Source organism: Lissotriton helveticus, chromosome 2_2, assembly GCF_964261635.1.
Source record: "Lissotriton helveticus chromosome 2_2, aLisHel1.1, whole genome shotgun sequence".
Classification (NCBI taxonomy): domain Eukaryota; kingdom Metazoa; phylum Chordata; class Amphibia; order Caudata; family Salamandridae; genus Lissotriton; species Lissotriton helveticus.
The window spans coordinates 23974839-23993267 of record NC_136060.1 but is presented as its reverse complement, the minus strand read 5'-3'; the positions used below and the strand labels follow the sequence as shown (position 1 = coordinate 23993267).

The window sequence follows — 18429 nt, the reverse complement described above, 5'->3', positions numbered from 1 at the left end:
TTGCAAAAATTACCGGGTTGTAACCGCAATGGACCTGGGTCCTGATAGTTATGAAATAATTACCTGCGAGCCTTAACGCTGTTACCAACGGTCTCGCTTAAGAATGCTCCGTCTTAGAGGCTGAAACTATGAAAAAAAGGGAAAAAACGCATTTTAATATGCAGTTCATGCATCAAGTATCTTGTATTTACCGCATAAAGAAGCAATATTTTGGCGGCCATTCACTACGTATCCAACAGTCCTTCTTCTATCTTAACACCCCTCATTATACACAAGAAAAGGGACTACGGCAACAACGTTTGAGCACGATTTCGCAAACCGGGCAGGAACGCCGTTCGCAGCGGGATTATTAAGGCAACCGGTAAGAGCATACGCGAAAATATTGCTTCTTTATGCGGTAAATACAAGATACTTGATGCATGAACCGCATATTAAAACGCGTTTTTTCCCGTTTTTTCATTGTTTCAGCCTCTAAGACGGAGCATTCTTAAGCGAGACCGTTGGTAACAGCGTTAAGGCTCGCAGGTAATTATTTCATAACTATCAGGACCCAGGTCCATTGCGGTTACAACCCGGTAATTTTTGCGACACAGAAATTTTTTTTCGTTCTTTTCTAGACCCACTATTATATTGGCAGCAAACAAGACCCGTTGGTGAGCAATAAATATTTATTAAGGTGTCGTCATACAATTTTTCTGGTGTTTATATCACGCTAAGACGTGATACATGAAATACTTATATTTAAATATTTTTTACAGACCTCCTGAAATTACGATACAGGTAAATTACTTTCTTACCTTTAGAGTTTCCATAACTCCTGTTTAAATGAATCGAAAATTAAGTTGACTTTGGTTGTAACTGATTTTTTAGATTGATCCCAAAGCAACGGTATACTCTACAAATTTCTTCAAACGACCCTTGGATCATGGTAAGATCCACTAATCTCCATTCTGAATAGCCCAACAACCCCCACGACATCCTCAGTTATTAAGTTTCCTTTTTCTTTTCTTTCTTTCAGCAGACCCCTGACGAAGGGGTATGGGCCCCGAAATGCATTGGGTTTTTAGAATATATTGCATTATGAAATATATATACACATGATATAATATTTTGTTCAGTTCAATGATTTGAATGATTGTATAAAAAGCATATACATTTCAAATGAATAATTTCTGAAAATGTTCTTGTGAAAAACGTTTGATTGGAAAACTTTTTTACTGTAGTGCACGCTGGAGTCCTGGACATCTAGCGATTCCAGGCCATATACATTTTGACACACAGTTTGCAGGCACTGATCTAGCGTAGCACACCTATCTTACAAACGATTAAGTACACATTTAAAACAGAGTGCAATACCTAAATCTATTCATTATAAAATGATTCACGACACAGATATCTACAATCTGTTCAATTGTATCCTATACCATTCATTGGTTTACGGGACGCAGAGATCATGTTCGCACGGATGTCCGGTTAATTGCAGAGCCCAGCAACTACTTAAATCATACGATCACTGGTCGGATTGGCCCCCTAGAATCGTTCATAGAACAACTTAACTGCTCAGGGACTGCCAACCCATCCATTGTTTAACTCAGTTCCTCTTCCCCCTTGGGACCACACAGGGACGATTCAGAGCCTGTTAGTTTCTTTTTTAACTTGTTGTTCATTCATGTTTAAACCCACGATTCTTCCTAATTGACCCCTCTCCTTGTATCAGATACTGTTTTGGATTGATTCTTTGCTGTGGGAGATTCATCACCCATCAGCAACCTCATCTACCTAGTGAGATTGCACTTGGTTGTCCTAATTGAATCCAGTGAGTGAGATGTCCCACCACCACTGTTGACATCTTACAATGATATATTTTCTTTCCTTTAGATCTCAGGGGCTACTTGATGGCCCACACGGGAACGCACACTGACCGTACTTCCCTCTGCAAGTAGGTAATAATTATCTAACCTCTCCTAGCATTCACCCTTTACGTGCATACCACCACTAAACGGACCCTATTTTCGATTATTCTTAGGTGCTCTTCCCTGTCCCGACGAAGACCCCAACGTGAGGTTTAATCACCCTCTAAATCTAAGGGTCGAAACGTAGACAATCTACAACCTAATCACATGCTCAAAGGACTGACTAATAAGAACAATATGTAATTTTGAGCTATGTTTACATGTGGGAATAATTGACCTATGTTAGGCTGGAAAGGTTTAATTCTATGTATTAATAAATGTGTATATGTCACTATACCTTTACCCTGTCCCTCACCCACAAACTCCCTACCATCTACCCTACCCTTCCTTTCCAACAAGAGCACTGTAAATATTGATTGCACTACTATTGATTGGAGCAACTGTGTTGCAAATCATTAATGCTTTGACTTTATATTGCATTCAATACCTGTCTAATTTTGGAATTAAATTCCTGATTTTGATCATCCTACTCAAGTTATAAGTGGTGAATGCTTTTCCATTTGTTTGTCTGAAAAAATACTACCACAACCACCACTATAGTGTACTGTATTACTGACCCAGGTCGGGTAGTTTTACATGGGTTTACCACGTTAAAACTCAACAATCTAGTGTGGTGTCAGCTGCACAATTAAAAGCACCCCCTACCCCCATGCTCCCCTCCCCCAAGATCATATGTGCCACCGTTATTTCAGCTATGTGGGCCGAGAGGCTCTGGAGGAAGGGCACCTGGTCTTGATTTGGGGTATACACACTGCCAAAAGTAATCTCACGATCAAGCAATCTCCCCTTCAGCAACATGTATCTGCCCTCTTCATCCACCAAGAAATGCAAGGGTTCGAAGGGTACTTCCGCCCTTACCCAGATTAACATCCCGTAGCATACACACAATAAGAGGTCACAAATACCTGCCCCCTCCATCATCTGCGCAATTTCTCCACTTCACTTTGTATAAGAGGTCTTTCTTGCAGTAGGGCTATCTGCATCCCCCTTCTCCGTAGACATCTATGCACGTCATTTCTCTCAGCAGCTGACCCCATCCCTCTAATATTCCACGTCAGGAATTTCAGTGTGTAATGAGTGGGTGCCATGGTCAGGAACTCAACCCCAGCTCTCCATTCCCCCCCACCCCATCCCCAAGAAAGGATCTGGTACCTCCCCTGCAACAAAATAGAACAAAACAATTTAAAAAAATACACCTGCAGACAAGAACTCCCCTTCCCCAGAATAGTCGGACAATGACCAGCTGCTGAAACTGCAAGCGAAGCATTAGACTCAAAGGTAGACCGCAACCAGCCATAGGCGCAGTCTTCTAAAAGGGGGTGGGCTACAGCTCTTAAGCAGCAGTTCTCGGATCAGCCCGCGCCGGCCCGGACACCAGTAACTTCCAGCCCATCTACTTCAGATATCAATAGAGCGTTCCATATTACCCCGATGGGCGACTCCATCTAGGAGGGCCCTATTGTTCAAAGATCATCTGCTATTCTTGGGGAGACAATTGGCAGCGGGACACTGGCTGCTCTGGAGGAGTCGGAGTCCCCTGTTCCCTTCACAGAAGGTGAGCCAGCCTCCAAGGCAGTTCTCTAGGTTTCATGATTTCAGCCACAGCTTGGAGTGCAGCAGCTCTTTCTTTCTCTGTTTGAGATGGGCTCTGTTTCTTAGATAGTCTCAGTTTGGACCTTTTCAGGCCCTCTTCCTGACGTGGAGACCCCGGCCCTTGGCAGCAGTGCCCGTCTTTGGCTGGTAGGTTTCAAGCCACTCCCAGGCCGCCCCAAGATCATCGCAAAAATTAGTTTTCCCATCCAGCATTATGTGAAGCCTAACAAGGAACATTAAGGAATATTGCATGCCCTCTTCGCGTAGCACCCTTTTGAATTCGAGGAACGAGGCCCGCCGCTGCTAGAGTTCAGGCATGTAGTCAGGGAAAACTGATACCTTGCTATTATCCATCACTAAAGGATAATCTATTCTCGCCTTCTGCAGGAGGGTATCAATGTCTCTAAAATGCAGGAGTCTCACCACCACTGGGCAGGGTGGACGAACCAACGCGGATGGACGGGCGGGGACCCGGTGTGCCCTCTTAAGAGTATAAAAAGTCGAGGCTTTCTGGAGCACCACGGTGCTGAGCCAAAGTTCAAGGAAAGCGATCATGTCTTAACATTAGGTTCCTTCTAGAAGCCCAACCACTCTGTTATTTCTCTTATTGGGTCCTTCGGCATCTTCTGCCCTGTGTTCCAGTGTGTGGACCTGTTCAGTGAGGACTGCTACCTGATGTGTCAATGATGGTTGTGCAGAATGCTGGTCTGCGATGGAGGCCTCTGCAACCTCAATCTCTCTGCTAGTTTACGATGTTCAGTTCCAAGTAGTTCCAAATCCACTAACACCGTACTAATATCTTGGTGTAGAGTGGCCTTAGTATCTACTATGGCTTCGAGTATCCTGGCCAATTGCTGCTGTACAGGGTCCACCACAACAGGTGCTTCTTGCTGTTGTTTGAACACATCTCCCCGATCAGATGGCACTCCGGCTGCCTTCACTTTGGCCTTTCCCATCACCACAGAGTGATTCTCCAAGATCCTCAGCAGGATACCAATAGGGGACACTACCAAAGTATTGCTCTGTATATTTGTTTATTTGAACAACTTATAAAGCACGCAAATAACCATAGGTGTCTCTGCGCTATGTGCAGCAGAAGGTAAGGCTTAAGGCAGGAAAGAAACCTATCACTTGTAAAGCCAAGTTTTTATTTGTTTCCTGAATGATAGAGTAGGACTAGACTTAATCTGCGAGGGACGAGAGTTCCACAATTTAGCAGTGGCAACTACGAAACTTCTGTCGCCCCAGTTGGTTCTCTTGGTTCTAGGGACGACAAGAAGATTAGCACCTGCAGAGCGAAGGCATCTGATGGGACTGTATACCTGAAATGACTTCTTCAGGAATTCCGGTCCTGTATTGTGAATGGCCTTATAGGCAATACAGAGAGCTTTGGATTTAATTCTGCTTGTTATAGGCAGCCAATGGAGCGGTCGCACCACATTAGAGATGGACTTAAATATGGGAGTACCTGGCAGTATCCTAGCGGCAACATTCTGCACCAACTGGAGCTTGCTAAGGACCCTTTCCTGTGCATTAATTAGACGGCTGTTGCAGTAGTCAAGTTTGGACATAACAGGGCGGAAATAAGCTTTCTCCTGGCACCAGCCGGGATGAACAGCAGCAATTTCTTTATCATTCTTAGGACATAAAAGGATGAGGAGACCACTGCGTTAGCAAGATGTTTAAAAGACAGCTTATCATCGAGCATGACACCTAAGTTCCTGGCTTTAGTGACCGGGATTGGGTGTGATCCCAATTTAATTGGCCACCAGCTCGCAGACCACTCCGGGGACACATTTCCAAAGACCGTAACTTCGGTCTTGGATGAGTTTAATTTAAGGCAATGCCTTGACATCCAGTTACTTATGGCCAGCATGCCATCGTGAAAGCTAGCCAAAACTGTGTCCCCGTTTTTATTAACGTGAGCACCAATTGGGTGTCATCTGCATATGATGAGACCCAGTCCAAACGATTTGATTACTCGTGCTAAGTTGGTTACTTAAATGTTGAACAGAATTGGTCTTAGCGAGGATCCTTGCGGAACTCCACATGGAAGTGAAAAGACTGGGGAATTAAAGTCACCCAGACTAACTAGCTCGCTACGATTAGATAGAAATGAAGACAGATGGGCTTTTGCCTGGTTACCAATGCCTAGGGTGGAGACACGATTGAACAGCGGATTATGCAGCATCAGTCTGAAACTGCCCACAGCTGCACTTCTAACTCCGGGGAAAGTGCAGGTCTCCCCCTCCAACAGATGAGGAGTACAAAAGAAGCAGTGCTTAGATGTCTCCAGGGAGATGGCCCCTACTACAATCTGGGGTTCTCTCTGAGCCACGTAGTCAAAGCCTGAGATTTACACAGGGCAATTCGAAGCCTGAGATCTACGCAGGGGCTCCCAGCTGTCCCAAACAGACATAAGGAACACTTCAAGAGGTGTGGGTGGGAGCGCTTTATCCAGGTAAGACAATCTAGGGCCAACAGCAGCGTGTGGAACCCACGTGAGTAGCCTTAAAAAGGTAACACAGACCTGCCATTACTGAGTCTGCGCGCAGTTGGTAACTGTCATGTCGACTTGGCCAGTGCACACACTTGCCAGTACCTAACCTTCCTTTTTCTGACATGTCAGGCACCCCTAAGGTAGGCCCAGGTATGCCCAGGTATGCCCTGGTGTGTGTGGCATGCCCTGATAGTGAATTACAGCCAATTTCGTTTTTCAATATTGAACGGCTACCTGTTCCCCATAGGAAAGAATGGGAAATTTGTTTATAACATCATATAAACATAACTGGTTCTGGGAACTAGGTAGGAAAATAACATTTAGTATGCCTGAACTCAGAATCTAAAGAGGAATCTTTTAGGGAAGGTGATTTTTATGTTCTGTGTTTGAAAGTACCACTTTTAGAAAGTAGGTATTTTCTTGCTCAGACATCCCGTGTGCCTCTGCTGGAATATGGATTCCCTGTCTGGGTTTTGGAGGACAGAAGGCTGGGGAAGCAGGAGAGGGCTGAATAGACCTGGGCTGCGATGGGGGAAGGGGGGAGACGATTTCCTTGCACCTCAAAGGGCCTGGTCTGCCTCTAACAATGCCGTCTCCACCCCCTGCCAGGGAATCACACAAGAGAAGTAAGAACTGGTTCCGGCTCGGCATAGACACCCTCTGCCTAGAGGATGAAAGGATTTTTGGATACAAATACTGCGGCCCGACCGCTGAACTTTAGAACTCTTTTGGATCAAGGACACTGCCAAAAAGAGCTGGAGAAGCTGTGAGGAGGAACTAGTGCTTTGCTGTGTTGGCATGTAGTGGCTGCTTCAGTCTTGGGCAGTGAAAGAACTGGACTTGAACTTTCTGCAATCTACTTTTGTGAGTTTCTACAAGGGCTTGAGGTAGAGCTTGCCCCCGGTACAAGAAGTCTCAGGAACAGCAAAAGCTTCAAGCTCTTCTTCCCTCAGCACTGGGGACTGTGTGTTTTGTGCTGCAACAGAAGAAAAGCAACCCGACGATGTCTACGATGCCTCTGCCAATACCGTGTTCTGAAGGCACCGCAGAGGGCACCGCCGCTACACGACCCTGGTCTCACTGACTACGACGGCTGATGCCACCACCGAGCCCGCTGCTCTCACCGCGACCTGTGGGCACTGCACTCCGCACAGCCTCGCTTCACGACGATGCCTTGGCCAACCCCGGCGACGACACTCCAACCAGATATAGACGCCACGTTTGCACCGTGGTGCAAGGGTACCGCTCGTAAAGTTACACGCCGCACCGCCCTCATCCTGCACCGCAGCCTTGGCCTACCGATGTCGGCGCCATTGACTCCAGTTCGTCAGCCTACAAAATCGCTTCAGCAACGACGACGCCGCTGCTTGCACCGTGACCTGCCAGCACCGTGACGAGCACCGAATTAATCTTGCAACGCGACCCTGGTCTCACTGACGACGTCATCCGACGCCGCCACTGCTCGCACCGCGACCTGAAGGCACCGCACGCCGCACCGCCTACCGCAGCACACGATGCCTTCAGACGCCAGCGCTCCTGACTCCAACAGAGAGGAGATCGACCTGCAACTTGTGTGACTTCAAGGGCCCCCAACGACTCCTGTACCGACATCTGGAACAGACGCCTGCGGACACCGTGTTTTCGAAAGCTCAACGAGAGGTCGCCAACGCCCTGCATTTCTAAAAGGTACTATTTGGGGATCTTCCCGACACCGTAACTGGCCCGTAACGCCGCGGTCAGCCAGAACTGTTTGGATTTGTTTGCTCATGATTTTTAAAGCATGTTTTGATAAGTGAAGATGTTGAAGTACTGTATTGTGGATTTTTATCTTTGGTCTGGCCTCTAGTATATAAAAATATGGGATATTTTTCTAAACTGGTGTGGTGTCCTTTTGTAGTGCTTACGCTGTATTAGTGTTGGTTATGTGCAAATGCTTTACACACTGCCTCTGAGATAAGCCTGACTGCTCATGCCAAGCTACCAAGGAGGTGAGCAGGAGTTATTTTAGCAGTGTAACTCTCTTATCCGGACTAGAGTGGTGGTTTCTGCTTGTCTTTGGCACATGCCCTAGCCTGCCAAAAATCCCATTTCTAACGGACATCTACAAAGAATATGCAGCGGGGTGTTTCCAATGTTTATTAAACAGTAGTGATTTTTGCACAGAGAAAGTGGGCTGTGATGATTAATAGACAGATGCAACCGAATATCATACTGAAGGTCAGAACAGTGAACAAAAATAAATAGCTCCACCATTTTGTTGAGACATATATATATATATATATATATATATATATATATATATATATATATATATATATATATATATATATATATATATTCAATAATATAACTATGTAGCGCACTACTACAAAACAAACGCCATACCTAAGTTTCTAGGGTGTAAATGTATGTTTGCCAAGAAACCTCCTTCTGGATGATCGAACCCCATTACTAATGGGTAGGAGTGTGAAACCCAGTCTTGGTCACTAACTGGACACCCCTCACAGAGATGTTGGTCAGGTACTAGGCGAAAGCTTCGGCATGCAGCGACCCCTCGAAGCCGGCAGAAGTGTCTCCGCAGATAATGTTAGGAAACAAAAAGGTTATTGTTGGACCTGGCCCTTTTTGGCAGGTTCACCCCGAAACTTTTTGCTTTTTCCTAGCCTGTTTCTGGAACCTGGTGTTGGTGATTTTAGGCCTCTGCGCACCTTTTCACTGTGGTACAGTGTAAAGTGCGTGAGCTCTCTGTGTATGTGTGGTGAGTGACCTGCCCTCCCATAGGAATGAATGGGGAATATGTATGCCCATGGTAGTTCCTGATGTGTGGGGAGTGCAGGGTCGAGTTTGGTATGTGCAAACTCGTGAGATTGAATGCTGCGCAATGGTATATGCGGCATGATTGTGTCTAGTGGAGAAGTGCCACTTCCAGAAGTTGGCATATTTGTGTAATTTGTGCCTGGCGTGTGATTGGCTGGTGAGCCTGGCCCAGAGTGCCTGGGCCTGCTTGTGGATTGACTGTCTGGTTTGAGGGTGACAGGGGCTGCAGACCCCCAGGAGGTTGTCTGAGTCAGCCCGTGGATGAAAGGCTGCATCTAATGCCAGGGAAGTGGGAGGAGATAGCACCTAGGAGTGAATAGGGCTGTACCTGCCTGGCCACAATACTGGCTCCACCTCCCGCTGGGCGACTGTCACCTCCATCCCTGACACTGAAAGGAAGAAGGAAGCCAGGAAAGCCCCAGTGCTCCAGCAACACCCAGAACTGGTTTAGACCGGGCTCAGGGCCCACTTGCACAAAGACTTCAAAGAACTTCAAAGACTTTTAGGGGTATAAGAGAAGGACCCCTACAACAGAAAATTAGATTCTACAATCAAGAGGAACCTCTGCTGGAAGAAGGACTGCTGGAGAACTGAAGGAAGATTGCCTTGCTGTGTGCTCCAAGGGCTGACCTGTTCTGCTGACCAACTGAAGCTGAGGAGAAGAGGGACTTTGCTGTGTGCTGTGACCCTGCTTTACTTGATCTCCAGAGACTTTGCTGTGTGCTGTGTCTCCTAATTGAATCTCCAAGGGCCTGGGAAGAGCTGGCCTCCTGTTTGGTAACTCAGGGACAGAAAGGTTACCAAAGACTACAAAGCCCTGCTGTGTGCTACAGAGATCGTGAGCTGTTTGCCTAGACCGTTGATCATCTGCCCGTGTGGAGCGCTGGCTGCCCTCTGTTTGGCCTGAGAGCGCCACGCTGAGTATTGCCTGCCCACCAGCTGCCGTGCCGTGGTATCGACGTGCTCATCGGCACGTGGGAAGTGGTGGCAGTGAGCTCGAAGGCATCCCCAGGACGAAGGAATCCTTGTTGAGGATTCGCGATACTCAGATTGCCCTGCTGTCCTTGGGCGCGTTAAATTCATCTGCCCGCAATTCACCGCCACGGCCCGGGGGGCATGAAACTGATCCGAGTGGTTCCAGGAGCAGCGGAGAAAGACACGAAGAGGCAGCGACCTGATTGGCCGAGCCACGAGAAGAGCCACGCTCTGATTGGCCTGGGCAGTAGGCCTGCCCCGAGAGCCGTGCTCCGATTGGCCGAGTCGCCCTGCAAGTGCCCCGCGTCACAGGGGCCTGGTCCAGGAGCCGCGCTGTGAGTGGCTGACTCCTGGAAGCTGTGCGTCGTCATCGGGAGGCTCGTCGGTGGAGCCGCGACAGGATTGGCTAGCGGGACCGGGACCTCTAGGAAGATACCGAGAGCCGTGTTCAAAGTGCCGAAGCCGGGGGAGATTGACCCGACCTCGCCGAGGGAGCAACGTGAGTGCCCCCCTGCCCCTGGCCTATCTGCCCCTGGCCCATCTGTCCCTGCTCGGAGCGCCGAGCTAGCTCCCCGCCGCTCCCCGAGGATCTGAGAGCGGGCGGAGGACTGCTGGGACCGGCCGGGGCTGGGAGCGAGTCTGATCTGGTCGGCGCGCCCGAAGTCCTTGGTGAGGTGCGTCTGCATTGCGGGGGCGCAGTAGGGTAAAAGGCTGACCCCCAAAGTGAATTACTCGCTGGCATTATTGTAGCAAAGCAGATTAACAGCATATTTGAACTTCCTGATGATACAAGCACAGACGAGCCCCGAGAGGCTCATGGGGGCATATCTGTTCAAGAGCCTGTGTGGCTCCTGCCTTTGGGCGCAGTACTGTTCAAGGGCTAGTGAGAGCCCATGCCCTAGGTTGCTTGTTATCCCAGCTGCCCAGCAATTAGTGGGCAGCTGCACCGTTTAGGCCCTGACATTGAGACACAGGGCGTTCTAGCCCCAACAAGGCCAGTTGGCCTAGGGACTGCCACAGGTAGTGGCTTATGTAGGTTTTGCGTTGCACCTCTGAATGTTTTAGGCATCATGTGTTTTTGCGCTATTGAGTTATGTTCTGGCACCTCTGAATGTTATTATGCATCATGTGTCTTCCTGGATTTTACACCTCTGAATGTGTTGGTTTATGAGTCATGTGTTTTTCCTTCCCTGCACCTCTGAATGTGTTTTTGATGCATCATATGCCCTGTTATTACACCGCTGAATGTATGTTTTATGCATCATGTGTTTTCTTTCCCTACACCGCTGAATGTGTTTTTGATGCATCATGTGTAATGTGTTCTTGCTGATACCCCTAGATGTATTTTATTCTTAGGTGGTTGTTCTTTCCAGTACAGGTGGTCCTAGTGAGGTCCTGGTCCCCTGCGTGACATTCTCCTAAGGTGGTTAGGGTTGCGTAGGTGGTACTTACCTGTTACCAGTAGTTACTGGTTGTGTGCTAGATTTGCTAATTTGTGTTACAGTGATTTTATATCCTATATTCTATTTCTAAAAGTGTTGATTCTGACAGTGGCCCATGTGGCCCTGTCTTGTGAATAATCCCTTGAGAATATTGCCCGTGCCCGTTGGCACAATGTACATGTGTGATTTCTATCTGATGTGTTTTGACAATACAGAAGTTATTTTTATATAATCTTGTGTGGAGTTCCTTTTGTGGTGTGCCTAGGATGTTGTTGCTGTTGTGTGCTGGCGCAAATGCTTTACACATTGCCTCAGAGTTTAGCCTTACTGCTCGTGCCAAGCTACCAAGGGGGTGAGCAGGGGTTATCTTGGCGTGTGACTCCTTTGCCCTGACTAGAATGGTGGTTTCTGCCTGGCTTTGGCGTCAGCCTGAGCCTACCAGAAATAGCCAGTTCTAACAGTTATATATAGAAAATAGTAGCCTTGCCTCGGGCCGAGATTCTGATCTGCCTGCCATTGTTTGTATTTCACAGATGGCTGTATTGCCACATGGACTTAATAATAAACACAATTGTGTCACGCACATGAGGGCCATGCCCCTAAAAAGTTAAGGCATTGTGATAGTGTGCTCAGTGTTTCGAAGAAACTAGTCTTAGAGTCACAAATGCAAATGTATGTCAAAGGTTGATGTAGCAAAGAGAAGGCAACTTTAGGAAAGGACCGTGTGCATGTAAAAAATGGCACCAATTTGTACGTGGTCTAACTTGAGCACATGACTTTTTCAGAAAAACAAAATAGAAAAATGGCAACACACCTCTATAAAAACAAGCAATGGATGTAACAGTTTGAGAACCTGGCCAACAATTCGTTTCAAAGTGCACTCACTGCAAACAAATAAACCCCCCTATTGTTTGGGTCTCCGTAAAACGCTTAGAGAGTAACGTTGATTTCAAACAGTAGCATCCCTGCATCTAAATCTGCCATCAAGTGCTCCTCTACCATGGAAGACAAAACCTTGGGCCCATGCCACTGCCAAAACCTTTCAAGAGTAAGGCAGAAATGGGTTAAGGTAAACACCTGTCTAGCTTTCCTAGAAGAATCTCGAGTAGTGAAGGAACAACACATTTCTGGAACTTGGTATCAAATTATAGCAAAGCACCAGAGTCTTCTATGTCAGTTCAAGTTGCCCTTCTCAATAGGGCTCAAATATAATGGACAGTGACAAGAGATCGGTAGGATTTTATTTTCACGATTTTTAAGAATAGTAGCTTCCAAGAGTAAATGTTAGCACAAATCAATACTCAAATCTATAACCAACTGCATATCATTAAGTTTATATTTATTATTTGCTAACCATTGGAATCTGAGATCCCTCTTTTCTTCACCTTGGAAACCAGATCATCTCTTAAAGTATGGGTGGGAGCATCATCCACTTTGATGCCTTTTGCCATGTCAAGCACTTTTTCCATTACCGTCGGAGGATACCTAGAAATAAAAAGAAAAGTCACGTTAAGACATTCAAACTAAACTTGCACACATTGTTAAAAAGGTAATGGAAACAATGTGAAATGTTCATTGAGGCTAAACAAATAAACACAAACTATAGCCAGAGCCACTGGAATTATATGGCAGAGGAGGATAACATTATGTGGCAGGGGTGACTAAATTAAGTGGTAAGAGAAGGCAAAGTATACGGCATAATGTGGCATATATTGTGACAGTCCTATTGCATTTTTTGCATATGTTAAAACTGTATGATCAACGGTTCCAGTTCATCAGTAATAGTTTAACACTGGAATACAGCAATAGGAAATGGAAAGGTGGTCAACATTTGCGTAGGGCTTTCCAACCTGCGATAAAAAACGATTTAGTAACTTTTGATCCGTTTAAGTAACGGACTTGTTTTTGGGCAAAATCTGAAATTATGTAGCAGATGATGAATTACTCAGCAAATCCATGATTATGCAGAAGATGCCACAGTATAGTAGTAAAGAGCGCATTTGTATGTATTGTATGTATACACCGTAGATTTAAGACTATGAAACTGGGAGATTTAAAAGCTTTTATGCACTGAGGGGGGCCTAGAGAAGTGTACCAGTGAGTACCAATGTTAATTACAACCGTGTTTACCAACGTATTTTGTGTAACATTACAATTTCAAAACCTTTAAATAAAAAATATTATTTTCCGCTGTAACATAAGACATGTTCACGCCACAGAGGTCATCTTCAAATGAGGTTTTTCTAAGGAAACCCTATTCCAAGATGGCGGCTGTGACACAGACTGTTAGCAACTAAGTAGTGATGAAGGCATGAACCACAGCAGCTGTCTTAAATGTAGTTTTTTCCAAACAAGACCAATTGACAAAAGGAATCTGGCCAGGGAATATGATGCACTGGCGTCCATTCTGGAACATATTTAAAAAAATTATTTACCATTCAAAGCTACTGTTTTTGAATGCTAAACAAATTACCAAACAAAAAGCACAGGCAAACAAAAAAAAATAATAAAGAAGCAAGCAACTACTGGGCCCTCGCTACTGGAAAGAAAAAAAAATTAAGAGGAAAAATAAAGTTGAGAGGGAAAAGGGAAAGAAAAGAAGTTGCCTGATGTCAGCAGTGGACAGATACAAGGCATGCAATTTAAAGAATGGTATAAAGACAAGCATTATTGTAGGTGAAAAGAGACCAGCAATGTTAAAATACATAATTAAAACAACTACAGAAAGAAACATAATCCTCTTATACCAGGGGTACTCGCAAACATTTTCACAGGGGCCAATAATGTTGGTCTGTGGTATGACTGAGAGCCACATTGATAACAGCAAGGTGGCAGTGGAGGGGGATGGACATAGGGGACACAATGCATATATATCTAGTGGCTGAATTGCACAATGTGAAAGCAGAAAACCCGGATCAACCCCGGCTTCCCCTTGACCAAACTGTGTGATCTTAGACATTTTCATGTTGTCTCTTTATTCTTTGTAAAGAATTCTATTGAGGTTTTACAGGTCAGGGGGTCACATTTACAGTAGTATATTTGCACTTAAGAGATCGTCTCTAAAATCAACATTGATACAGTTTCATAACTAATTCCCACAGATTAATAAACATTTTTGTCCCCCCTCCACCCATCCGTCAGTACATAGTTATCCGGGTCCTCAATGAGTTGTGTGTCTTTAGTGCACAGAAGCAGAGCGCTAGAGAACTGGGTTGTCATTGCTTTTCTGTGCGACTGAACTCTTAAACCCTCTGGGCGTGTCTGGAATATTTATATTGGCGTGGAGGGCCTAAATGTGAAGCAAACATCAGCGGCCCCCAGGTGAGGCTATGGGAGTGTCCGATTCTGGGGCGATGAAACTATCCACTAGTGTGTCCCAGACTCAGGCTGCAATCTACTTGTCCACCTCGTACCCTTGCAGCTTGACCATTTCTCCATTTCCCTTCCCCATGTAGTTACTAGGGACCCCACCGTTGATTTTCAATTCCTAGTGATTTCCCGATAGGCCAGGATGAATGCCACGTCCTGGAATTTGATTGTGACCTCCGTTTTAGATGTATGTGGAAACCATCCCAGGAGACTGGCCGGGAAGTGAGGAGTCTGTTTCTCAATGGGAGCCGCAACAGTAGTTGTAATTTCCTCCCATAAAGCGCAGAGTGAGGGGCATGACCAGAGCATACGTAGAAAATGAGCTCTTTCTTCCCCACATCTGGGGCAAGCCGCATCAGCCAGGCGGAAGTTTTATCCTAATGTGCTCTGGGGTAAAGTATGATCCATGAAGGACATAATAATTGATTAACTTGAAGCGCACATTTCTGGATTTTTTCAGAGTTGTCTGTAGTATAATGTCCCAATTTTTAACCGCTATATGGATTCCCAGGTATTCTTCCCATCGTAATCGCAAGTGTTCCAGAGTTCGCTGAAGATCTTCTTGTATTGCCTTATATAGGCACGGGTATACTTTGACAGGGCACGCCTGCACGCAATAGGAAGAGCAGAGACACCAAACTGCTTGCGTTGTAAGAAGGATAGGGACACATTTATACTCACACTTTGGGAATGTCAACATGTCAAGGCCTATTGGTCCTAGATACTGGAAGAGCTTAGCGAGATATTGGGGCTGGAACTCCCTATGGATGCTAATTAAATTTTTCTAGCGGTGCCCTCAGATGTAGATCTCCCCAGTAGTAAACTTCTACTATGAAATCTAGGTTTGGTGGTGGCGAAAAGAGATGTAGCCCGACACTGGGGAGTACCCAAACTCCCGACGTTGACAGAGTGGAGAATGAGCATGGACCTGTATATGGTCGCTGGGAGGGTGACATACAAGGCGGGATGATGCCCCAAAAAGTTCCATACAATCTGGTCTCCCTGGTTGAGTTTTTATGGACTAGAGATAGAAGGAGGGATAGAGTCCCCGTTAACCTCCAAAGCCCCGGAGAGGCAGAGAAGGTCATCCCCAGAGAGTAGGCGCGGTATGGAAGCTATTAGTACTGTGCATACTCAGGTGATGGATAACGGTTTTGTACATTTTATACATTCTACGGCTTCTGTGTTGTCATGTGACCTTATACTGTAATGTGGTAAATACGCAAGATGTATATCCCAATGTACTGGCTCATTTTGTGTTTATAATTAAATCAAATAAAAACAGTTTTAGAAAAAAAGGATCATTTCCTATGAAGAAAGACTAGATTCTAAGACTAGAATATGCACAACACTTAGCACTTATTCCTAAATACATGGCTCAAAATCCATATTTCTTGTTAAGCTTTATTATTTATTTATTTTTAATAAATTTTGAGATATGATTACATATCCTCACCTTATCCATAACGGAATATAGGGTGAGGTTGGTGAGATAATGATAGTCTCTGTTGTCTTTAACCCCTTCCACGCTCATGACGAGCTGGGCTCGTCATGAGGTAGCCTCCTCGCACGCTCATGACGAGCCCAGCTCGTCATGTAACATGCGCTTTACAAATTCTCAGCGTGCGAGCGGAATTCCGCCCGCACGCATGCGGTTAATGAAATCAAGATTCTCTTTGCATGTTTACTGGCGAATGTCAATTCACAGCGGTACACTGTGTAGAGAATCGGGGGCTGGGGGGATGGGCGTGACTTAACGTCCTGCTGCCTGCCAGAGCATGGGAGTGATGTAAGAAGCGGAGGACAAGGCTTGTCTGGCAGACTGGCCAGCAGCTTCTCACTGCCTGTTAGCGGGGCACCGTCGGCAGGGGCAATCATGGTGCACAATCGTGCTCGGCCCAGGCTGGCTCGGAGGTGCTTCGAGAGCACTCAGGCTCTGTGTGCAGCTCGCACCTGCAGCCTGGCCGAGCCGCCCGCACTGTGGGGGCAAACTATTGTATGGCAGCCGGCGAACATTTTTGTGCCACCACGGCCAGGGCCGAACTGGGAACCAAAACTGGCCCTGGCCAAGTGCACGGCCGCCCCCCGCCCCTCCCCACCCGCCCACCTCCGGGGGTTAGGTGTGCGGCCGAGCTCTTTGCCAGGGCCGGTTTTCTGACGATTTTGTTACAGAGCCGATGTTGTAGCTATGCTGCAAAAACGGCCCTGTAACAAAAACGGCCCCCAGGGCCCCCAAACCGGCCCCACCCGTTCGGCACACCGGGGGGAGTGCCCGGTGCCCGCTACGGTCAGTCCGGCACTGACCACGGCGGTGGCCCGGACGAGCGTCCCAAACTGAGTGCTGCAGGGTGCAGCTACTGATTGGTCACTCGTCAATGGAGTGTCACACACTGTACCCCCGACGTGCCCACGAGCCGCACTCAATATGGAGTTGCAATTGGAGCAAAGATCACTTCACTAAAGAGAGCGCTGTGCAGAGACGGTCTCGCTTGCTTGCTTTGCAGTAGGGAGCGTACAATCTTTCGCCATGTGTCTCTTTGTCCATTGCACAAAGCTCCATGACATGACAATCTGTACATAGCGTGACGTGTAATCCTCCAACTCCTCCACCCAGGGTCAGACTGGCAAAGAGAAAAGACCCGGGTCATAAAAACAGCTCTGGAGGCCATGTCACAAAGCGCTACGACCAACATCAGTTTCACATTCATACATTTATTCAGCCATACATAGACTGCATCAGAGCAGAGACCAGGGCCCAGGTTTCAATTACAGAGCGACTTTTCACAAGAAACGAAAGTAGAAAGGTTTAGATGTATTCTCAATGTAGCATCGGAAACAAACCTTGGCAACACTGTGCTTTAACCCTTTAATAAGGTCTTCTCACTTTCAGTGTCCCCGAATCATCTCTGACCTTGTGTGCTGAGCTCGGGGTGCGGCCTCCCTCACACGGTTCAGAGACGCGACTGTATACGCCCCCAGCACCCCTGCACGACAAACAAAAACCGAAATATTGTACATTGTAAATGCAAGGGGTTTCATGATTAGATTCTTATTTTTGAAACCAATACAAATTATTACATACCATAAAATCAAAACTGATATCTACACTTTATAAAGATGCACAATTTACAAACAAAAAAAAACAAGAAAATGGTACAATGAGCCACTTCCGTTTATTGGGAGGCTGACATAGGAGAAATTGCTCTAATAAGACACTTTCAGATTGTTGTGTTTTGTGATGGCGAAACGTCCCCTTAGGTATTAAACTGATCAGTGTATAGAAGATACGTTTGTTTACACATAGACATCCCAATGAAAGCCGCACAGCACGCTCTATGAAATTATAATTTCAATATTCTATCAAATATACTGACCAGCGTCTACAAGGTGCTATTTAACGACAGGTTTGCTAAGCACTAGTAAACAAAGACGTCGAACAGAACCACGCGTGGTTCTAAAGCAACGCTCGCATCTGGGATGTAACTATATTTTAAATTTGTTATAATATATATGTACGGCGCTATTAAAACTATGTTTCGGCTCTTATGTACACAAGCCTCGAACACAGACACAAGGGCTGACATCTAACGTGCTGGAAGGGAATTTAGTTCAGATATGAATATTGAACAATACAAGTAAAGCGACCGCCACTAGGCGCTATTATAACATGTTTTGTCCCTTTTAAAAACAAGGCTGGGACTTACGTACGGGGGCAGAGGTTTGAACCTGCAGTTCTTGTTTGAAATGACATTTTAAATAC

General features: G+C 46.2%; 1 protein-coding gene across 4 annotated transcripts in view; it reads right to left on the bottom strand.

Annotated features, from left to right (window-relative positions):
* Positions 1 to 18429, bottom strand: part of CDKN2AIP (CDKN2A interacting protein) — a 91457-nt gene that overhangs the window by 46770 nt on the left and 26258 nt on the right. The window contains exons 2-3 of one of the 4 annotated variants that reach the window (XM_078677993.1): positions 17511 to 17653; positions 12655 to 12785 (exon numbers count right to left, since the gene is read on the bottom strand). In XM_078677993.1, the coding sequence (XP_078534119.1) occupies positions 12655 to 12769 (115 nt within the window). In that variant the 5' untranslated portion in view covers positions 12770 to 12785; positions 17511 to 17653. Of the gene's footprint in view, positions 1 to 12654; positions 12786 to 17510; positions 17654 to 18429 lie in introns of those variants that run through there. The other 3 variants (XM_078677996.1, XM_078677992.1, XM_078677995.1) reach the window with 3 other exon arrangements.